At 43.9% G+C, this 24,687-nt stretch overlaps 1 protein-coding gene across 2 annotated transcripts in view; it reads left to right on the forward strand.

Annotated features, from left to right (window-relative positions):
- Positions 1-24,687, forward strand: part of LOC138292886 (uncharacterized) — a 52,413-nt gene that overhangs the window by 13,822 nt on the left and 13,904 nt on the right. For both annotated transcript variants that reach the window (XM_069231738.1, XM_069231739.1), the window contains exons 2-4: positions 6,227-6,284; positions 6,705-6,844; positions 16,822-16,945. In XM_069231738.1, the coding sequence (XP_069087839.1) occupies positions 6,227-6,284; positions 6,705-6,844; positions 16,822-16,945 (322 nt within the window). The remainder of the gene's footprint in view (positions 1-6,226; positions 6,285-6,704; positions 6,845-16,821; positions 16,946-24,687) is intronic.

Consider the following 24,687-nt stretch of genomic DNA (forward strand, 5'->3'; position numbering starts at 1 on the left):
ATGAGGCTCTAAATTTGGCATGCGTAGGACCCTCGGAATAGTGGAATTTAAGTACTTCACCATACTGTAGCATTTACCTTCATCCGCCAAAGTATAAATCAGGCCCTCAAAAGTGTACCAGGTGATGTATAACTTCGGTTCACTGCAAAACTGCGAACATGATCATATGTGTGTCGCATATTCACACATCATTGTAACTTACGCAGTTTTAGGGCTGTTTGCTTTTTCTGGTCACTTTCCTGTAGTCTCCAACTTAGAGGTGTAATAAATCAGCGTAGCAACATTCGATGATTGCTTATCAATTTTCAAGTCATTGGGTCATTTATTTGATTATCATTCTCATAATTAGGATCAACATAGACAAACAGGGATGCAAACGACTGACAAACACCTAGGCTTATGTTAGCAGTTTACACATAAATGTAAAAACCTTACTACAGATCACTTAACAATCTATGCTTTAAGGGACTTACACACGAAGATGCTCATTTTAGCTGTTTATAAGTAAACATCAAGACAAGTGCAAATGTGGGCTCTTGTGATTGCTGTAGATTTCATGAGCATTAGAATTTTCATTCCAATACTATTTTTTAGTTTTGATAGACTAAGGGCCCAATTACAAGGTGTTCCGAGGACCGCCAGACTCATGGTGAAGGTCAGACCTCCGCACTCCAGGCGGTGTGACCTCCACATTATGACCCTGGGGGTCGGACTGAGTTGTACTCAGCCAGGGCGGCTCTGAACTCAGCTCTGCCTGGCTGATAACAACTCAGCTGTCTGCCAGCCTTCTCATGGCGGGGTCCCTGCCATGAGAGGGCTGGTGGGAAAGCAAGTGCTGGGGGGCACAGGGGAGCCCTGCACTGCCCCTGCATGGGCAGTGCAGTGGACCCTCTGCTCAGCACCTTCGGAATGCGCACTGTCAGCTTTGCATCCAGTATGCATTCTGATGGCGCTGGAGAGCTACGATATTGGACCCGGCTCCCTTAAAGAGCCAAGGCCAATATTGTAGAACTACTCCCGCTGGTCAGCCCGGTGGGAATGCGTAATACAATGTTCCTGTCGGTCAGCCCGGTGGGAACATTGTAATACGCTTGGGGTGCCACCGATCTGATAGTGGCATCCTCCCCACGGTGTTGGCGGTCTGCCTTTACGACCGCCAAAGTTGTTATAAGGCCCTTACTTCTTCAAGGGTTGAGTGCCACTGACAAACCTCTCCTTCCTCTATGCATGATGAGTACTGTAGCTTTTACTGTTTTCTATTGGTGTGGAGGCTTACGTTGTGTATTTGAATGTTTACCGATTGATTTTAGCACTCATTGCTAGAAATGTTTCATGTGCTAAAACAAATGCCCTCTTTTTATGATTTTGTGTGGGCATGATAGACTTACGTCATATACATTGACAGTATTGTATCATGGAGTACAAACATCCTGCTAAGGTAGCTAGGGTATGTAGTAATAGGTTTTTATGGCATGGTGGCTATATTTATGGGGGTATAATTGTGTAAGGTGTCGGTGTCATTTTAACTCCATGTCTTAAATGTTGCAGTGTCATTGTTTATGTAGCCATGCTAAAAACTCTCCTTGTCAGCAGGAGTATGTGTGTTTTGTAATACGTCAAGTTAATCTGACCGAGACAAAGAGCACAATTTGTATGGCTTGATTGGGTACTTATACATGTTTCACATACTGATCTACTTTGTTTGAAATTAGCTGGGCCCAAAAGACATTGCTGTTCAATGCCTGGTCACATGCCCTAAGGCGAGAAATCCAGCGCTGTTCAAAGTAAAGCAGTTTGAAATCCATATTTTTGGTGTCCAGAGCGAGTTTTTCGTTAAGATACAGTTCAAGGTCCTTTTCAATATGCCCCTCCTCTAGAAAGTTGTTTATACGTGTTTTGATTTTTCGTGTTGCCATTCAATATAATTAAGTTTGCATAAGCAGATGATAATATCAGACATTATTTGAATCACAATTGCTGTGTTTTTTTTTTTTTGTTGAGATCCATAGTGCACAGAGACCGAGATCTAGTTGTTTTACTATTTCTGTAGTTAGACAAATATTGCAGTGTACACAGGGAAAATGACCAGCTACTGTAGGACAACTGCATAAAGATCTTACAGTGTGTGGTGATGTACCTTTTCTTGGTCTTGTATGACAAGGTATTTTTTAAATGCCTACCACATCTGAATGAGAACATAGTTTTTTGCATATTTGAATGATCCAGTCATGAGGATACTTTAGTTCGTATTAATGTAGTTTTTACATGACTGGAGTGAATTCCAAGCATTGTAATCCATATTAGGTGATCGGTCTCTGTTTTGTTAAATGTTTGAAGTAGTTGTTCCAAGGAATTGTTCAGTGCCCATTTAACTTTTCACTGAGGCCCTCATTATGAGTTTGGCGGATGGGAAAGAATATCCGTGAAGCTCCCGACAGGGTGGCTGCCGCCGTCGTGGCGACCACACCACCAGGCCTCTTAGGAGTTTCCCGCAAGGACGGTGGGCGGAAACCTCGGTTTCGGCCCGCAGGCCTAGCAGGAAACACGCTACAGCATTGTCTTTGACTCAGCATTGAGCCTGCGGCAACGCTGTAGCCCGCAGGGTGCACCAGCATTCCCAAAGTGTTCACTGTCTGCACAGCAGACAGTGAACATAGCGACAGTGCTGGGCAGGGGCACCCCTGCACTGCCCATGCCAAGTGCATGGGCAGTGCCAGGGCCCTCTGTGGCCCCCGTACCTGTTCTCCTCCAGCCTTTTCATGGTGGTGAATCTACCATGTAAAGGCTGGCGGAGAACAAAGTCTAAATCCGCATGGCAGTGCTGCATGCAGCGCTGTCCTGGCAGATTATGATCTCTGCCACTGCCACACCGTCAGGATTACCGATCCCAGTGGTGCTGGTGGAACCCTGGTGGTCTGAGTGCCAGGGTCTTTATTTGGTGGTTGGACTGCCACAATAGCGGCGGTCCTGACCGCCACTGTGGGGCAGGCGGTCTGAAGACCGCCAGCCTCGTAATGAGGCTCTGAGTTTGTGAGTTAATTCGTTTGCATGCTCATATGAGACTTTCTAGACAAAAAGCATCCGGAAAATGAAGTTGAATGGTATCTTATTGAAAAACTACCCCCAGACACCCAAAACATGGATTCCAAACTGCTCTACTTTGAACAGGTCTGGATTTATCTTCTAAGGACATCTGATCAAGGATTGAACTAAAAGGTTGTATGGACTCAGCTACTGTCAAACCAGTATGATCGGTATGTGAAACATATATAAGTACCTAATCAAGCCATACAAAGTGGGCCATTGGTAATTATGTGGATGATAATGACGTGCATTGCCCTATGAGATGAAAATTGATAAAGAATTACCAAATGTTGCTAACCTAATTTATTGCACCTCTAAGCTTGTGACAACAGGGAGGTGTCACCAAGTTGTGACCAGAAAAAGCAACCAGCCATAAAATAAGCTAAGTGATAGTGATCTGTGAATTTGCAAAACATGCATCACCATATTTACAGTTTTGAAGGGAATCAATTTCACACATCACTTGGTACACAGTTTTTTGATTTACAGTATCCACTGTGCTTGGGGTGCCAGTTTAAAATCCGAATGGAAATAAAAAATGTTCAAGCTAGCCTGGCTGATGAAAGGGTGATACCCTGAAACCGGTCCCAGGATGCTTGTTTCCAGTCCAGGGAGGACCTGGCTTGGCAGTTCGGGCTGGACTGTTCCCATGAGGAACAGGGACAAGACTGATTTGCATATAGCTGGGTCCAAACTGGAGTGGCATGGTGAGCAAATGAACGATGGATTAAACCCAGATCTGTGACTGGGGGTGAGTGTTTGCATTGTTCAGCACTCCGTCCATCATCCTTTTGTGTTGCTAAAGTTGCCCTAAGTAGGAAGGGTATGCCCAGATGTGGGTCCCTTGTTCACTGTGCCACTGGATTCAAGCTAGCCTGGCTGATGAAGCGTAATACCCTGAAACCGGTCCCAGGATGCTTGTTTCCGGTCCAGGGAGGCCCTGGCTTGGCAGTTCAGACTGGACTGTTCCCAACAGGGTCAAGACTGAATTGCATATGGCTGGGTCCAAACTAGGGTGGCATGGTGAACAATAGAACAATGGATTAAACACAGATCTGTGACTGGGGGGTGAGTGTATGCATTGTTCAGCACTCCGTCCATCATCCTTTTGTGTTGCTAAAGTTGCCATAAGTGGGAAGTGTATGCCCAGACGTGGGTCCCTTGTTCACTGTGCCACTGGATTCAAGCTAGCCTGGCTGATGAAGGGTGATACCCTGAAACCGGTCCCAGGATGCTTGTTTCCGGTCCAGGGAGGCCCTGGCTTGGCAGTTCAGACTGGACTGTTCCCAACAGGGTCAAGACTGATTTGCATATGGCTGGGTCCAAACTAGGGTGGCATGTTGAACAATAGAACGATGGATTAAACACAGATCTGTGACTGGGGGTGAGTGTATGCATTGTTCAGCACTCCGTCCATCATCCTTTTGTGTTGATGAAGTCATTCTAGGCAGCGAATATAGGAGACCTGAAGAAGGCCGGGTACCGGCTTGGGCACACAATTTGGCAGAAACATGTTAGCGAGACATCATGGAAGGATGAAGCATTTATTTTCATCAAACATTCAGCAAAGAACCTTTTAAACATATCTAGGGTTCCCACTAAATGCAAGGAAAATCTTTAGATTGCACCCTAAAATATTTTTACAATACATCTGAATCCCTGCTTTTACCCAGATAAAATGTATTCTAAATTCTCAGGACTGTTTGAGTCCTTCAGGGTGGCATTCCCCTACCTTGGCAGGGAGAGGTAACCAATTATTATGTATACCACTACAAACTGTGGGTGAGGTGACCTCTTCACATATCTTTATACACCTGCATAGGTACAGAGGACACCACAGGTGGGCCCTGCTTTCATAACACCTAGTATGTGTACTACAACTGACCTGCCCATCTGCCCTGAGCTATTCTTTCTTGGTCTGGTCCCATTCACAGAAGTGATATGCCTCAATACAGCTTTCTCAGTGCCTTCAATGAGTGAGCACATTGTCCAGTTATTACAGACAAAAGTCAGGCAATCCACTCATTTATGAAGCTCATGGGTTTGCATATAAATGTCATAGTGCATTAACAAATCCCACACAAAGATAAATGAAAGATCTGCAAAGATTACTCTATTTGGTCAAAAAGTGAAGCTAGAACACAAGTCCTTTGGCCCTGAAACGTCTCCTTGGGCCACAGTCAGCAATCTAGTAGTAGACCACAAGCCACATTAAAGAAAACAAGTATTAACAAAGCCATTACATCTCACCTACGAGAGAGCTATTGGCTTTGTCAATGTATTTGGCTATGTTTTACAGCAGTGCATGGTTGAAAGTGGAAAAAAGCGATATGATGTTTTTTTATGTTTATTGTCTGTATTATTGTTTGTAATATGACTCCCTTGAAGCTGGATACTTTCTTGAATAGTTTGGAATGTAAGATATTAATAAATACAAACATTTAAACTGTGGACAAAAATAAATACACTTATATGGCAGTACATATTTCAGGTGCAATACATCTACTGGATAATCCAGATGGGATACAACGTCCACTCAGCTCAGATCCCATGCAGCTACAGCATGTCGGACACGCAGATCCCACATATCTAGGTTATGTACTGCTCCCCCGTATCAAAGGAATCATAGAGCTGTCATGTATCTGAGGTGACATGCAGCTGCAGAGTGACAGGACTTAAACTGCAAAGATTGACTGAACACAATGCATGGATACCCACAACGAAGTTTCAGTCTTTTCAAATTTTTTTCACAGTTGGACCTCACAAACATGGACCCACAACTTTGGGCTTCTCTCCGAATGAAAAAAGGTGTCCCTTTTTCTGTTGCGAAGTCCAACTTTTCCTATCTCCATTGGAAGGCACATTACCAAATATTTCCTGACTTTATTCCGTGAAATGCCATTTGCCCTTGTATAACAAAGGTGGGCATTCATTCAGTGGCAATAATCATCTTTTGCCTTAATTGTTTGATGGCTTTTTGATACTAGTGTGACTTTGTAAAGATTTGGCTGCAGATATCACTTCATTGTTTATTCGTGAGTCATTGTAACACTCAGCGCTCTCTCCTCCTTTCAAATTTCTGTACTCCATCTGCTCATCCTAGTATTGTTCTAAGTGTCTGATCTCTGCTTATTCTTCACAGGCTTTTATGAGATGGGAGCTTCCAGAGCGGTTTCTGAAATCCCCTTATCCCAGTCAAGGTAAGACTCGATTTAAGGCATTAGTCTAGATGGTCAGAGAAACTTCCAAAAGCAACCCTTCCATAATAGCAGATTCAGAATGTAGGAGGAAAATGGAACGGGACCCCGGGGGCGGGCAATATTTTGTGTATGGGGTGAGGCACAGAACCACGGAGAGGAGAACAAAGGGGAGAGAGCAAGGTGAGTGAACAGTCAAAGTCTGGCTTAAGAGTGGCTTATGTATTTTAGACGATGAAATGGGATGAACCAACAATAGAAAATTACACTTTCATCACAGTGAGAGGAAGATATTCAAAGGCGTATAGACAGAGAGGAGGGTGAGACTCATGCAAGAGGGGAGAGGAGCAAGAAAAAAGGAAATTGACTTTCGGTCTACACTTGAGTTCACAAAATGTTTCCATTGAATGTCGTTACCTGTAGGTGGAGCAGATGGCACACCCTCCTTGAGACGCCCGGTGCAAAGGTCTCTTAGAAGTGACCAGAGGAGTTGGGAGGCCAAGCCAACAAGAAGTAAGGCTTTGGTCACTGCATCATGGCCACCACCACAAACTGAGAACAAGGTGAATTTACTTTATGTAAGATTTTCATAGCACCCATACCATTTTACCCGTTTTTTCAACACCTGGTCGAATGTATAGCAACACTACTAGCTGAACAAACTAGGCACATTAGATTTCAACAAGCAGCGAAAAATCTATATGAAAAGTAATATGAGGAATATGATTTACAGAGATATAATCTATTGCCAAGATTGCATCAAGTTTCTTGCTATGCCAATTAATAGGGTCTGTGGTCTGCTGAGTTACGAGTGTATGTGTGTGTAGAGCATGCACACCTGTGGATGGGAGATTTTATGGCATGACATGGAGGCTAACGTTATGCAATCTCCTTATATTGCCCACTCACAGCAGCAACAATAGAGTAAGGACTTAAAACACTTTAAACACTCCAAGGGACTATAAGGTTCAGCAACCAGTAGCCATTTCCTGCTTTTGTTGCTGCTGCTCACAAGATAAGTACCTCTCTACCCTTTGATTACTATTACCTCTGCTAGCATTTATTGATGTCTATAAATTATTATATTATGTTTATTTAACGTGTTTACTGCTATGTATTTGTATATTATTCTTTCCTGTGTGCTCCTGTCCATTTAATATTACTGTGGTATTGGTTTCCTTTTAATATTATATAGCCGTTACTATTAGCTTTTAACTCGGTGCTTTACACTCGGGTGCTTATTTGCCCTTCCCACAGTGATTTCCTGGCTTCGTTAGCTTTGTTTGCCCCAGCGCTGTGAAATCGCATTGCTTGCTCTGTCTTGAACTATGCGCCTGCATCTCGGTGCATCTCTCCCCTCCGTTGCTGCCTCGGGAAGAGGGCGTGTCGGCAATGAGACCACGCGCGCTTGCGCACGCCTTAGCAATTCAGAGAAGACGACTCTGCTTTTGAGGTAAGCATGCGTCCCCTCTTCCTCGCGGCAAGACGCTCCAGCACATCAGCCATGCGCTGTATTCATACTGAAACGCACGTTATCAATGCCTTCTAAAATCCATTGGCTGACCGGCGCTTCGCCTCACTTCCGGTACCTGCCTCTTACCTCGCCATTTAATTTCTGAGAGTTGACCCAGTTTATGCCGCTGGCTCCCCCTCGCTCTATCTGGACCTTCAAACAAGGATTAACTGCTGTTTCTTTCCCTCACTCCCCCTTCGAGATTAAAGAAAAGTCCCTTACGCCCTCCTTTCGGTTTTCCCTTGTCTTCCTCTTAAAGGAAAATGTATTAGGAGGATTAATATCCTTTTGTTTATATATAATTATTATAGTAATATAATTTGAACTATAATGTTTGAGAGCCAATTAGAGGAGAAATTACAACAAAGGCTTAAAGGGATGTTCAGTGATGCCCTAGGTCAGCTAATGAGACCATTACTAAAAAAAGATTGAGATCCTGGCTAAAAATGATACATTTTCTAAAGATAGTGAACACTCAGAATCTTCTACCAAACCACAAATTAAAAAGAATCTCGGGGGCTGACCATAACACCAAAAGTAAAAAAATCTAAATTGGCAGGTCCTGACTGCACAATTTGGTGGTCACATTGATCTTAGTGCTACTGGCACCGTGGATGGCCAGTATGAAGGCCCGAATGTTCCCGTACCTGTTTACAGTGATAGCAACTCCAACCCGGAAAGTTACCTTTGTTACACATCTCAGTTTGATTCCGAACCGGAGAGTTTGGAGTTCAGGGACATGGGAACATCAGAAGAGGCGTCTAGGGCCTCAGGTTAAAATATGGGTATACTAGACCCTCTGGGTCACGAAATGTTTGATCCCCCTCTTGATAAATCACCCCTTTTCTCCTGAGTGGGCTCCCTCTAAACATGTGGCAGATTATAGCTCCTTTTGGGTGAGAAGGGAAATTCCTAAAGAGGTGAGGTCTCGATTGAGATCTGAATATCCACGACCCTCTCTCCCAAATATAATTACTATAACACCTGATTTAGATGCTAAGGTGGTCGCATTTATCAGGACAAGTGGGAAAGACCCCAGAAAAGGCCTTGATAGAGGCTTCAAATTCTGGCAAGTCCGTCTTTTGGACATCAATGGTCTTTTAACAAAAATGTTTGAGATGGCTGAAGAGGGCTATATGAATGATGTTCCAGTGGACCCCAAATAATTACGCCAGTGGGCGCAAAGAGCGGTTTGCCTTTTGGGCAATGCCAATATGGCTGTATCTACTTAGAGAAGAAAGAGTATTGTTCTAAAAATTGATCCTAAACTAAAAGAACTGGCTAATAAGGAAGGAGGACCCTCCTCACAAGGTCACCTCTTTGGGGACGACTTTATCAAAGATATGGCAAAGTACGTGGGTGTATTTAGCTCCATCCAAAAGTCCCAAACAGACATAAAAAAAGTATTCAAAGACAAAGTTTTTGTCAGGGTCGGGAGAGTGCAGGGTTTGTTCCCCGGCTGGGGACAGACCAGTTATTGGCCCTATTTGGGATATTCGAAGTTCGGACAAGCACCTTCTGGATCCTTCCAGGGATTCTATCCTCAAAGACAGAAGATCCGCAACAGACCCTTTAGAGGAGATAGGAGATCAAGAGGATTTTCTTCAGATAGGGGCTTTCCAAGACCTTTCACATATCCCTATAAGGGCGGGTTGCAGCTTAGCCCAGTTTTGTGAGAATTGGGTGTTACTGATTAGGGACCCTTGGATTCTAGAAACTGTCAAGGATTACAAACTGGAGTTTTTAGATACCCCGGTTCAAACAATCACTCCCCAAGAAACTTCCTTTTTGGAGGAAGACTCCAGGTTGGTGACCCAAGAGGTTCAGGAATTGTTGGGAAAAGAGGCCATCCGGGATGACACAGATGGGGACTTCGGGTTCATCAGAAACATTTTCTTGGTCAAAAAGAAAGACAAAGGTCTGCGACCGGTGATAAATTTAAAGAGTCTCAACAAGTAGATAGTATGTTACAATTTCAAAATGGAGGGTATTCACCTACTAAAGGACATACTAAGGAAAAGAGACTGTTTAACAAGACTAGACCTAAAAGAAGCATACTTGACTATACCCATTTGGCCCTGCACCAGAAGTTCCTCGGGTTCAGATGGATGGGAAAACTGTGGCAAATCCGCATTCTCCCATTCGGCCTCTCTTTAGCACCTTGGTGCTTTACCAAGGTTCTTCACCAAGTGGTGACCTGGCTACGATCAAGTGAGGTGAGACTGGTAATTTACTTAGATTACATTCTATTTATGGGTCAATTCCCAGACGTTGTCACAGAACATACTCAGATGACTCTAGAGTTACTTGAATATCTGAGTTTCGCTATAAACACAAAACAATCATCCCTGACTCCGAGCCAAGAGACTCAGTTCCTCAAGTTTGTTGTGGATACGGTTCAAGGAGAGTTGAGATTGCCAAGAGAAAAGCTAAAGCGATTGAGGAAAGAGTTGAGGAAGGTGTTGGGCCCCCTGTATTACCGAGCCCTTCAGAGACTGAAGGCCAAATTGTCAGGAACCAATTGGTCTTATTCTCAGATGATATCTCTTGACCAAAAATGTGTGGAGGAATTTGAGTGGTGGCTCAAAAATGTGGCGCGTTGGAATGGCAGAGCGATTTTTGGGAAAGAACCTGCCTTGGTGATAGATTCAGATGTGAGTTTGGAAGGATGGGGAGCGAGATGTGGAAATTCATTCTTGGGTGGTCGTTGGTTGACTTGAGAGGAGATTACATATCAATTGCTTAGAATTGCTGGCAGGTTCATTGACAATTCGTTGCTTTACCCGGGGAATGGTGAATTGTCCTGTTATGTCCGGAGTGAGGTATGTCAACAAGTTGGATCTAGCCAAAGATTTCTGGAATTATTGTTTGAACAAGAATATTTATGTAGTGGTGGAACATATTCCTGGTCTAAGCAATGGTAGGCCGGATTGGTCATCCAGGAATTTTCAAGACTCCAGCAATTGGAGGTTGAACAGAGACATATTCCTGAGTATTCAAGGGAAATGGTGTCCCTTTGGTGTAGATTTCTTTGCGGACAGACTGAATGCTCAGATTTTGAAATTCTTCAGCTGGAGACAGGACCCAGATGCTTGGGAAATAGATGCCTTCCCACAAGATTGGAAAGGCCTAGCTCCGTACACCTTCCCTCCCTTTGCTTTGATATCCAAAGTGCTTCTACATTTATCCCAGTGCGGGAGGACAGCTGCATTGGTAACTCCGAGTTGGAGGTATCAGGCATGGTTTCCAATATCAATGGAGATGTCAGTAGACTTTCCCCTTCTAATTCATATTTTCAGAGAGGTAATTCTAGGCAAGGAAGGAGACTATCACCCCCTAATAGAGCAGGGACTTCTAGACTTGATGGCCTGGAGGATTTCGGGAGACAATGGAAAATCCCAGGTCTTTCGGCAGAAGCTTTCAAGCTTATATCAGAATCCTGGGCATCGGGAAGCAGGAAAACATATAGGCCCTCATTATGACCCTGGTGGTCCGAAGACCACCAAGGCCGCGGTGGCGGTCTCACCATCGATGGGTCGGCAGTGAAGACCACCAAATTACAAGATTGGCAGCTAGGCCGAAGCCAAACTGCTGATACTCCGCCTGTCCCGCCACTTTTCCGTTGTCCGCCGGACAGGAGGTGAGCACCTCCAGCACAGCAGATGCCGTAATACTGCTAGGAGTATTGTGACGCAGGACACCGCCAGCATTTTTCTGGCGGTCACACCGCCAGAAAAAGCTAGCAATCTTGCATCCTGGCGAAAGGAATAAACATTCCTGTCGCCAGGATACACGCACACACACTTCCACATACCTACACGCATGCACTCACACACAAACACATCCCCACTCACCCACTCAAATGAGACATATACACCCATTCACACTGACATACATAACTAAACAGTGCTGACACGCACGCATTCACTCCCGCCCTCCCCCTCTCCAGCGCATACCCACATTCACACCCCTCTCCCCACATGCATCCATTCACACCCCCCTCCGCACCGCATAGACCCATTCACTCCCCCCTTCCACACCGCACACATGCACTCACACCATCCATCCGCATTCACCAACATACATGCACCCACCTCCCCCTGCATTCACGACGCTCACACACGCATACATCTCCCCATCCCCTCTCCTGTCGAACTGTCACTTACTTGGTCCGTCGAGGAGGTCATCTGGGAGGGGACAGGTCCCGTCGCTTCCACCCCCAGCAGCACCCACCATCAGGACACTGCCACACCACATTGCAGGTTGTAATAGGAAGTGCGGTGTCCTTTTGGCATGGTGGTGCTGGCAGTGAAACCGCCTCTTCCCCGATGACCACTAGCATGAATGCGGTGAGATTTCCACCCAATTTCAGGCGGAAATCTGACAGCAGTCGTAAGGCGGCGGTGTTAAGACCTCCAGCACTGGTGGTCTTTCGACACTCGTGGCTTCGGTGGCCTTGTAAAAAGACCGCCAAAGTAGTAATGAGGGCTAAAGACTGGCTTGGAAAAAATAGATTTGTTGGTGTGTTCACCAGGATTAGGATCCTGTTTCAGCAGATATAGCCCACGTGATTAATTTTCTAACTGGGTTGTTTGGCTCAGATTTTTCTTATAGAACAGTTAATGTTTATCGCTCAGCGACTGCTACTGGTCATTGCTTGGTGGATGGTGTCTCTGTAGGACAGAATATACTAACCAAAACGATTATGCGCAGTATGCGATTCCTCAAACTCCCAATTCCCAAATATTTATCTTTGTGGGATGTTGGTCAGTTCTTAAAAAACTCTGGTAAGTTGGGGCGCCAATTGTCCTCTATCTCTCAAACTTTTATCTTATAAATTGACTGTTTTACTTTGTTTAGTTTCATTCAGAAGAACGTCTAATGTAAGGGCTCTATATAGTACTACTAGAGCTTATCAAATGAAGGGTGTTTGCTTCTACCTAAGGAGGTGAACAAAAACAGAATTTACATCTATATTTTATCCATTTTGTGTTTCGAATGGGACTCTCTGTGTGGTTCAGTGTTTGAAAGAATATGAGAGGAGGACTACGTGTTTGAGGAATCATAGTGCTCAATTACGTACTTCCTACAGATGGCCTCATAAAGCCGTCTCCCCACATACCTTGCAAAGATGGGTGAAAGAGGTCATGAGTGAGGCTGGCGTGGGTGTTTGCAGGTTTGGAGCGCATTCTGTTAGGGCTGCATCTTCTTCAAAGGCCCTTGTTTGGGTCTCATCCTGCAGGATATCTCAAGAGCCGCAGATTGGTCAAATGAAAACATGTTTAAAACCTGTTATTTGTTATTTTAAACCTGTGGTAAATGTTATTGATAATGTTTTAACAGCACTTTAAAGTTGCATTATGTTAGCCTCTGTGTCATGCCATAAAATGTAGATTTTCCGCAGCCTGATGGGCAGAAAATCTAGATTTTTATTAAAGACACGGAGGTTAGGATTATCCCACCTCATTACCCTCCCTGGTGAGTTGTAACTTCTTTCTCTTTCAGACTAGGAGTGCTCCTGAAATGTTTTTTTCCAATTTGTTGTGGCTGAGCCTTTGGAACAGTTTTGGATCAATAATTCTTGTTTTGGGTTTATCTTGCCTGCAGCGTCCAAAAGAAGGAAGATGGCTGCTGGTTGCTGAACCTCATAGTCCTTTGGGATGTTTAAAGTGTTCTAAGTTCTTACTCTATTGTTGCTGCTCTGAGCGGCCAATAAAAGGAGATTGCATAATTCTGGCCTCCGTGTCTTTATTAAAATCCAGATTTTCTACCCATCAGGCTATGGAAATCTAAATTATGTTATGAGGGGAGAGGAATTAATCAATTGGGATTTTTAAAGTGCGTTAATCACCCAAAAGGGTATACAGGCACTTGCAGCTCCTGGAGGCTCATTCAAACAGCCACTTCTTGAAGGCCCCTCGGAATTCCAGAAGTGAAGTTATGGTCCAGAGTTGTGTGGGGAGGCTGCTCTAGGCCTTTGATGCAATGTGGGAGGAGTGTCCCCCACTTCTAGTATGGTAGATGCGGGGAGTATGGGCAGGTGATAGGGAGGTAAAGTATAGTCACCTCAACGATAGGTGGATGAATCAGAGATAGGCCAAGCTGAGCAAAGGTCACTGTATATGTAATATGTGGAGGCAATGTTTTTTTCCTGTCTGAGGAGTACAATGAGGTCTCATCCTTACCATGAGGCGGTAAGGCCATCTCCTGTGTGAGGGGAACAATGAGAAGACAAGCTCCCATTCTGTGTGAGTATGAGAAGATGTGGTGACAATCATCCTGTGTGAGCCTAAAAAAGAGATAACTGTTCATCCTGTGAGTACAGAAGGCAAGGTTTAATCCTATATATGTAAAATGACTCCAGAAGTGATCAGGTTTATTGGCTTTGTAAGGATAGGAAAGATGATCTCGGACCATCTTTAAGAGGTAGAAAGACCCCAGACTGTGCATGTGTTAGACCAGGGTTATGGGAGTCTCTCTGTGTAGGAAAGTGCCACTGTTAGCATGGTTACCCCCCACTTTTGTCTGATATTGATGCCATCTTTGATTGAAAGTGTGCTGGAATCCTGCTAATCAGGCCCCAGCACCAGTGTTCTTTCCCAAAATCTGTACCTTTGTTTTCACAATAGGCACACCCATGGCACACAGTTAAGTCCCTTGTAAAAGGTACCCGTGGTACCCAGGGCCCTGTGGCCAGGGAAGGTTCTCAAGGGCTGCAGCATGTATAATGCCACCCTGGGGGACCCCTCTCCAAGCACATGCACACTGCCTTTGTAGCTTGTGTGGGCTGGTGGGAAGAAAAGGCAAAGTCGACATGGCACCCCTCTCCGGGTTAAATTTGTGTCCCCCTCCCAAAGGGAGTGGACATAAGATGGGTGTAGCCACACCCAGGGACAGTAGCCATTGGATACTGCCCTCTGACTCCTAAAATGTCCCTAAATCCAGGATTTAAGGCCCCCCTGAACCCAGCTAACCAGAATCCTGGTGACCTGACATGAAAGAAGAAGGACTGCTAAGCTGAACCCCCAGCAGAGAAGAAGGAAGATGCAAACTGACTCAGCCCAAGCCCTACTGGCCTGTTTCCTGCTTAAAAGAACCTGCAACAAGAAGCAACGCATCCAGAGTGACCAGCAACCTCTGCCAAGCTCCAGGACAGCCCTGCATCCCAAAGGACCACACCAAGGGACTCCAGAGCCTCCCCGGATCTGTGAGTCCTGACCATCCTGCACCCGACGCCTTGAGTAGATGACCAGGTGGCCCAACCAGCTAGAGAGAGTCCCCAGGTGATTGTGAGCAAGTGCCCACCCTGGGTTGACCACTTCACTCCTCCACAACGACTCCTGCAGAGAGAATCCCGAGGACCGAAGTGACAGTGAACGCTCCGGATGAAGATATCCGAAGCTTCAAAGACCACTGCACCCGCCGCCCCCAGGCCTTGGAGAATCCGACCTCCGGTGCAGCTGCGTTCAGCAGGCGGTCCTCCTCTCCGTCTAGCCTGTGCACTCTGCACCTTTGAAGATCACAGATTTAGGGAGAGCCTAGGCTTGGCCTGAGAATTCACCCTTTGCAAAGAGTAGAGGAAGCAGTATCATGGATTACCCAGCTTCCTAGACAGAACCTGTGTTTGAGGAACATAAGGACATAAGTCTGTTAGAGGAGAGAAAGTACCAGGGGGAATACATCGTTCAATTTAAACAGGCTAGAAAAGTAAAAGTTAATACTTTTTTATATAATGGATGACGAATATATTGTCTCACAGTACCTGATTGGTGTTTTCCTGAAATGAAAGGGAAAATGTAGATAAATGCCTTCAGATCTAGACAATTATTACAGCACTGGTATATGTATCTGTTGTTATGACACAGACCAGAGGGAGTTTTCTGATGAATGACAAGCTGCATGAAGGAGGGACCACTTCACATATACTTACATGGGGGGCAGTTTAGGGTTTGGTGGAGGGGAGAGTTGCTTTAAATCTGCAGTTTTCAGACTGTGCCAAAACGAATTAGCCTTCACCATTTATAGGTGGAGAGACTAATTCGTTTCAGACAGAAACCTTTATCTGGCACCAACTAATTCACGTTAGAAGACCTACCGTACAGAGGACAGGTGTTGTCCATTTTTCATGCCTGGAACTCCCATGTGAGGCAACGTAGTAAGCAACTGTGCTAGTGACTCAGAGAGAAGTCTCATGCATGTCAAGCTCCTTTCTTTTCTCACAAACAAATCTAAGTTTGGGTGTTTGCTTCTGAAAAACAAAGATCATATACATTAGAATGGCATGACATACCAGTCTGCCTTGCATTGATATTTTGCTGTGAATACTCCCATCCTGCAGGACCGTACCCTTTCGATGAAAATACCCTGCCTAAGCAGAAATGGAGTGAAAAGAAAATGCAAACGAGTTATGCCAAGCCAGCAGCATGGTGAACAACTTGCCCTTTCCTAAATAAGTTGGTGGATAACTCGCCCTTCCCTAAATAAGACCCTCGATATCTGAATTCAAGTGTACCAACCAGTGAGCCTGGCCTTCAGTGGGAGGGACAGGGTTGAACAGATCACATCGTGATAGACTCTTAACACTCAAAGAGAGGCACCTTCCTGCATGACTGCCTTCATATCCCTCTCAAAGTCCACCCCTCCGACTGCCCCAAATCTACAACAATCAAAGAAAGGTCCAATGGATAACCACTTGGACCCAATGAGGGACAGTATTCAACTCCCTGGTAAAACAGATCGTGCATAAATTGTTTTCAAGATGCTAAACCAAAAAAGTACATACAATGATGTCTAATTAGTCCTTAAAAAGGATCAGCCTCTGAAAGGCGGCTGTTTGAGAGTATGGGTTGGAAATAATACATTGAGTGAGTTAGATTACGACAGAGAAGAACTACTGTAAGAAGAAAGCTCTGTGTCTTACAGAAAAGCATGAGAGTAGTCAGCAGGGGAAAGGAGGAGCTGAGCATCAACAAAAGAAATGCTGAATTCATTTACACTTGTGTAATATGACATTTATGTTTCCTCAAGACTAACTTGGACATGACCCCGACCAAAACCATTCTTCAAGCCGACCGTGGTGCACTGGAGACTGAAAGATCCAGAAGGGAGGCTGCAGGACGTGTGGAAAGTCAGAGAAGAACAAATATATCCCGTGAGTGGGCAATACATGAAGCTGTTGCATCTGTGTTGATGAATGAATAAATTAACTTTTAAAAATGATAAGATGCCAGGGGGCCATAGCAGCAGCTTCTATTGCAGACCAATGGTTAGTTATACCATCCAAAGTTGATAAGCATTAAGATTATTTATATCAATAGTTACAATATAATAATGAGCTACCTATATTCATTCATATAAAGGCAAACAAAAGCTGACAGCACTTTCAACTGGTTCCCAAAGCATCTGTCTGGACGCTGGCCTCCTTTAGTTTACTTTGGTCTCCCTTGTTCCCAAATCCTATTTTGTAAACAATCTAATTATTCTCGGTACACCATGTAATCTTCATTATGGTTCCCGTATACATGGCCTCTTCTTAGGGATGCCCACCTCTAACTATCTTTTAACCCCCACGCTCATCCAAGCTAATCTGGAAGGCTCGGTAGCAGTCCAGGTACCCCCACTGGCGGCGTTTTGATCTCACTAGTATAGCGGATGGACCATCACAACTGGATAACAATTCATGAAAAGAATAATATTTGGCATTTTATGGCTTGGTTTTGGATACTGTGAAGACCAAATAAGTTTCTTTTCCATGCCGATTACCAGACTGGATGGATTTCTTCCAAATAATTTTTAAGACATGCAATTTATCTAGGAATATTAGCAGACTTTTAGAAAAAGATTTCTATCTTCTCTGTAACAGAATATCTCCTTAGCTACCTTTCTGCTACCACTTCTGCTTACTCGTTATGTATTAGATGTTTAGGTGAATAATCAGTCATAAATACTCCCATTGAAAATGAACAGTGTTCACATTGAGCATTGATTACTATTTTTCTGTCACTTATTCAGTAGCACACCGAAAAGTATGTTTTCAACTCTCAAATGCTCAAGTGTATCAGATTTTTGATATTCCAACATGTATGTTAGTTTATCCCTCATATCTTAAAAAATATATATTTTTTCTAAAAAAGTGACTAAAGATGTCAAAACTGACCAAACTCCTACACATGCACAGCAATAAAAAATGAAAAGGTGATAGTACCCGTGCAAGTACTGCCCCGCCCCTACAAGTCTAGCAGGTTTGGTAAACAACATTATCTCTTTAACAAGTGACCAAGTGTAAATGAAACTGAAAAGTAAGGTTTGCGAATACAAAGTACTGACTAAGTAGATGACGTTCTCAAGTCCTCGGTCACCTGCACATACTGCTTAATACATCTCACCACACGTAAAAACATTTGTTGAAAATGAACTCCATTTTGGAAAAACTGCATAGAGGTAGTACCTTCTGTTCTAACATCAGAAACCCTCAAAAAGATATCAAGTGTAATAACACCACAAGCTTAGCAGATAACTTTTTCAATGCTAGTTGATCATTATCTGTCAGGAATTAAACAATTGTAACACCGAAATTGACATCACACATCGAAGTGTAGCAAGGCATTGGTAGATTTGAATACGAAATTCCTGTAGTAACTTACACACTAGGGAATGTTCACCTGCCAGCTTACTGTCCACCTTCAGATGCACCACTGAAATGGCTGATCTGTACCCATTTTTGCATGATATGATTTTATTGAGATGCCATAGACGATAAGAAATAACAAAATGAGAAGACATTTCTTTCCATAGGACTTTCTTCCATACACCAGCGAGAACGAGACCTGTTTGAAGGTGTAGGCAAAGTAGGCCATTACCCAGGACCCCTACATTACAAGATGAATGTCAAACCAAATATTTTCTCTATCTTACTTTTGTCTATTTCTTTATCTCAACTTTTGACCTATAGTTCAATATTGTTTTGCTTCATAGGGCCTGAATTAACGGACAATAAGTAATAACATTCAAAGTTGTACTAAACAGGGACCACTAAGGTCTAGATTGTGATAGTGTCATTCTGGGTTCATCAACATCGGCCGAATGATTGGTAACAGAATAAAATAGAATGACAACTCTAGCAGGGAAGGATACTGAGGCTGCTTTCTAGTTAGAGGAATTACCATGACTACCCATGCTCCTAAACTTCTGATCTCTAGAAGACACCTTGATATTCTTGGTAATGTCACAAGTGGGGGAAAAATTTACACATGTTGCAAGACCAATTTGCGTAAAATCATCTGTTGCCAGTGTCTTTTGGGGATAGTCTCCAACTGAAGAAATGATGTAGTTGTGCTGATAATTGGGAGGCGATAAAGTTTACCACAAAAGGGCCCCAAAATTTGTCACGGCCATGAAGATCCAAGGATGCAGCTGCCAATTGCTGCCATCTTCGAGGTCCAATCTGCCACTGTATAGCAGGCACCCAAAAGATATGCACTATCAATTATATTCCCTGATGAAGAGAGAACTTCTATAGGGACTTGGAAAGATCTTCTAATAGGTTCGATTTTGGTCCCACCTATACGATTGATGTTCCTTACTGAGGTTAAACTGTCCATAGGCAGCAATTTTGCACAATTGACATAGCTGTTCATAAAGCTTCTGATCAGAAAAGAGCCTGCAAGTAGCTCAAAACAATTGATAACCAGTAACAACTCCTTCTTTAACCATCTTCCTGCAGTAGAGAAGCTGCCACATTGGGCACTCCAATCCCAGAGATCTGCATCTCATTCTTATATATGGAGATGCTAGAAAAATGGCCTGACTGTTCCATACATCTACTTGAGCCAAGCACCAGACCATCTCGTCCCAGACCACTTGATCTAAAGGCACTTTGTAGGTTAAACTTCTTTGTATATGCCTTCTGTTTAGGAGCTGCAGAGCCTGACAATAAAAGGGACCCTGAAATATCACCTGAATGGAGGATGTTAGTAGACCCACCAGTCTTGCTAGATGGCAGAGAAAATATCTGAATATACTTTGGTGGTCATTATGACTTTGGCGGTCTTTTTCCAAGACCGCTGAAGCCGCTGCCGTCAACTCAACTGACCACCAGTGCTGGCAGTCCGAAGACTGCCATATTTTGACTTACGTAGGATTTCCGCCTGTTTACGGGTGGAAATCTGACCCCGTCTGCCTGGCCGACGGAGCAAGAGAGGCAGTTCCACCACCAGCACCACCACGCCAACAAGACTCCGCCCGCTGTATTGCAATACGTGATATGGCATGGCGGAGTCCTGTTAGCGGTGCTGTGCTGGCGGACCTATGCCCTCCCGGACACCCAGCTCGCTGGAAAAGGTAAGTTGATAGTCTGAAAGGGGTGGGGGGGGGCTGTTGGGTGCTTGGAGGGGTGTCTGGGTGCGTGTATGTGTACAAATCGGGTTGCCTGGGTGTGTGTATGTGTGCAAATGGGGGTGTCTGGGTGTGTGTATATGGGCGTGTATGTGTGCAAATGGGGGTGTCGGTGTGTGTATGTGTGCGAATGAGGGTATGTGTGCGAATGGGTTGTTTGGGTGCGTGAATGGATGCGGTGTCTGGGTGTGTTCATGAATGTGGAGCGGGAGTGCGTGTGCATTAATGCGGAGGGGGGAGTGCGTGAATGGATGCAGTGGGGGGAGTGCGTAAATGGATGCAGTGGGGGGTGCATGATTGCAGAGGGGGGGTGTATGTGTCAATGCAAGTGGGGGTGTGTGTATTGTTGTGTGCGGTTGGGTGGGGAGGGTGCGTGCATGTAAGTGGGGGGAAGGTATTTGCATGTGCGTGGAAGTGGGGGGGGGAAGGTGTTTGCATGTGCGTGGAAGTGGGGAGGGAGTGTGTGCATGTATGTGCACATGGAGAGTGTGTGCCAGCAACAGGAATGGAGATTCCTGTCGCCATGTGCGTTACCGCCAGGGTTTTCGTGGTGGTGCGACTGCCACGGAAAGCCTGGCGGTCTGCTGGGTCATAATACTGCCGGCGGTCTCACGGCTGCTGCAGGGCTGGAGGTGCTCCTCTCCGGCCCAGCGGTCCAACCGCCCTGGTGGTTCTGGCGGCATTGAGGTGGTTTGGCTGTAGCCAAACCACCTTTCTCATAATGCAGTGGTCTTCACCGCCAGCGTCGTAATGACCACCATAATTCCTTTTAGTTCTTTTTTTGATCAAATTAAATTGTGTTACTGGTGATAAAAGGAACCCTATCTATAATTCTACCATAAACCTCAGGATTCAATCTTTTGAGATGGGATAGATCTGATTTCCCTAAATTTACAATGAAGGCTGAGGACTGAATCAAATCTTTGCATTCTGCAATTGGTTTAACAACATTTATTTCTCCTGAGTCAAGAAGATCATTTCATCGAAAAAGATGATCTCCTGAGTTTCCGAGTTCAGAGCATTGTTACAAGAGGCTTCAGTAACTTAGGTGAACACCAAGACAAACAGAGAGGAAACAAGGAAAACCTGAAGGCTTGCTCCTGCCAAAGAAACTGTAGGAGTTTCCTTTGGGTTGAAAGTCTTGGACTGTAAGATAGGTGCCTTTCAAGTCCAACCACATTTCCAACTCTTGGGAAGAAGACCATCACTGAGGTAATCTATTGTTTCCATCCTGAAGTGACAATACAACACAAACTGGTTGAAATCCTTCAGATTTATTACAGGGCAATTTGTTTCCTTTCTCTGTCTAGAAAAATGTTGCTAGCAATGGGTTCTTTTGCCCTCTTCATAAGCAATTCCTTCACCTTGGTGGAAATTAAATCATTTCCCTCCTGAGAAAAATGAATCAGGTTTGGAAACCTGTGCTGAATTAGATATAAGTTAGAATCTATTTGAAAGCCACGTACCTTTTGCAAACCCCCCGTGTTGTTTAAAATATTTAATCAATTTTGGGCATGGAGAGCTAACCTACCCCTCATCTTTGTAGGGTCAGTGGGAATAATACTCATTCTTGGCAAAATGACCCCTAGATCTGCCTGCCCTAGAAGAGACCCGACCCCCAAAATATGTAGCCATGGAGGAATGGGCCTTGTCTAGGGAGACGAAGAGCTGAACATATTTTCATGTTGCTCTGTTGTAACCACCCACATAAAACAGACCATGGTTTTCCTGATCTATTTCTGAATCCTTTAACTTTAGGAACACAAAAGGATGATTGACAAAGTGCTGAAACTTTTCAAACACTCACCCCCGGTCACAGATCTGGGTTTAATCCATTGTTCTTTTGCTCACCATGCCACCCCAGTTTGGAACCAGCCATATGCAAGTCAGTCTTGCCCCTGTTCTCCATTGAGACAGGCTAGCCCAAACTGCTAGGCCAAGTCCTACCTTGACCAGAAACAAGCATCCTAGGACTGGTTTTAGGGTAGAAATTCTTCATCAGCCAGGCTAGCTTGAATCCAGTGGCACAGTGAGCACAGGACCCACATCTGGGCATACCCTTCCCACTTAAGACAACTTTAGCAACACAAAAGGATGATGTACGGAGTGCTGAAACTTTTCAAACACTCAACCCCAGTTACAGATCTGGGTTTAGTCCATTGTTCTTTTGTACCTCACCACCAAAGCCTGGAACAACCTCCCTCTCTACCTTAAAACCACTCCTTCCCTCCCCATGTTCACGAAGAAGTTCAAGACCGGGCTTTTTGAAGAGAGGTAGTCAGCTCATAGTGTCACCCCCAGCACCTGGATACTCCTTGGGGTGATAAAATGCACTATGCAAATACGGATTGGATTGGATTTGATTTGATATGATGATTGTGAATTAGCATTCCTCAGGAAAGAGCTCACTGAGCCCAACTAGAAATTACATCAGAAGGTTCCGAGGAACATTTTACTTGTACTGCTAGACATAAAATATGGGTTATTGGGCCCAGGTTTTCCAAAGGCTTGTCTTGGCATGATGCTCAGACTCTCGCCACTCCTATTCTAGGGTCTTTTCTCCTCTACTTAGAAACGGAACTATTTTGGGGTTCCTTATTTGCTACAGTCAGCCAGGGACATCCCACCTTCATCCTGGATCTCGTTGCCTACCTATAGAAGTCATATTCCTGGATTAGAAATAATTCTCCACATATATAGGTGGAGAAAACTCAGAGGAATTTAGGTGCTGAACAACCCAGGGTCATACAAGGGGATATCCTCCATCCACAGTAGTAACCTTGTCTTGCATTTATTTTCATTGCGATCATCATGATATACATTATCATTATACAAGTTAAATAAACATTGATAATCAAAAGGCTGCTTGGCTGAACCAACAAACATCTAAAAATTATGGGTGAGAACTTTTGACTGAGGGTGTGCAAAACTTGCCTAAGTTGCTGTAGCATAATCGTGAGAAAGTACCACAGAATTATGCTAAACTACGAGTAATTACACAAAATGCATCTTGCCCTCAAAAAATTACCTGAATAGTCCGTAAGGCTTAAAACTCAAAACTGTATTTGTGATTTGATTTTTGGGCGCTCATGTTCAAAACACTACATCTTGTGTTCAGCTTTGTAGTTCATGCTCGAAAAATCTGAAATGTTTATAGACTGCCTACCTTAAAGAAACTGCCACTCACATTCAACACTGCCACTCACATTCAGATTTGTAGTTTTGCACTGAGCAGTCTGCTTGGGTACAAAATTGACCTGAAATGTTTGTTGAGGGCCACATACATACACACATACCGGAGTGCTACTCACATACAAAACACTGCTGGTAGTACTAATAAAATTACCCAACTGTACATCTCATATTAAATTTCTAGTCGAATAGAGTATCTTTACGCGACGTGGTATAATGGTGAAATCTCAGTCATTTTGTGTAAAGCTTGTTACCCGAAATTACCAAAACTATGCCAATTATGCTGGCGTCATTATTTAGCCCAGGCCTATTGTTGACCTGATGTTATCATCAATATGCAGATTTAAGCCATCATATCTAAAAATGCTCTCATTACTAGAATCATTACAGGGCATCAGGTTTAGCAATTCTCTCATTTTACTGCCTCTGTGCTCCCAAACCAGCAGATAAACCTGGAAATGCCAGGCCCGAATATTGAGGATACAGTTTGCTACCAGCAGCAGAGTGGGACGAAGTATTTGAAATTGCCCTTGCAACTTTATTCCCATGTCAGAGACAACATGCGTTAAATAAGTTTGGACAGGGAGTGTGACAGGGAACTGACTGAGTTTGTAAAGCACTCCTTCAAGGAGTATGTATTGATCCAAACGAGCCCTGGGTTGGAGCCTTATTTGGAATGTGTAGGTCACCCTTGGGAAAGGATGTTACTCACCAGGTTTCGATTGGGGTCAGTTAGGTTTAAACTTTGCTTCGCCTTTGGCCAGTATGATATTACTAGTATATGTTGTTGCCCTTGTGACAAACTCCCCCCCCCCCAACCTTGCTTCATTTTATATTTTATTTGCAAATATAATAAACATCTGGTGAGAGATCTTTTGATTCCAATTTTAAAGAAGTTATAGATCAAAAATGAGGCGCAGCACTGATTTACTTGCAGTGCTAATACACGGAGGAAGTGGGTATTAGGGTTGGATATTTTTTTTAAAGTAGCTATTAGTCTTCGTAATTCTATGATGTTTTCTAGGACGTGGTTAGTCTGTTATTAGTCATTGGATATTATTCTGATGTATGGTTAATCAATGTTAAAGTTTTAGAGCATCAATTGTGTCTTTGGGAGTCTGATGATAATTTGATTTCGAATATTTTTAGTTGTGATAGCTATGAATGTAATACCCATTTTCTAACTAGTATCTGAAATATCTTTGTATAATTTAGCATTAATTTTATCTTTTTAATATTTGTGCTTTTATGGTCTAAAACGAAAACAATACAGTTGAACGTTGAGTAGGACATAGAGTTTTGTATGGA

Source organism: Pleurodeles waltl, chromosome 4_2 (genome assembly GCF_031143425.1).
Source record: "Pleurodeles waltl isolate 20211129_DDA chromosome 4_2, aPleWal1.hap1.20221129, whole genome shotgun sequence".
NCBI lineage: Eukaryota > Metazoa > Chordata > Amphibia > Caudata > Salamandridae > Pleurodeles > Pleurodeles waltl.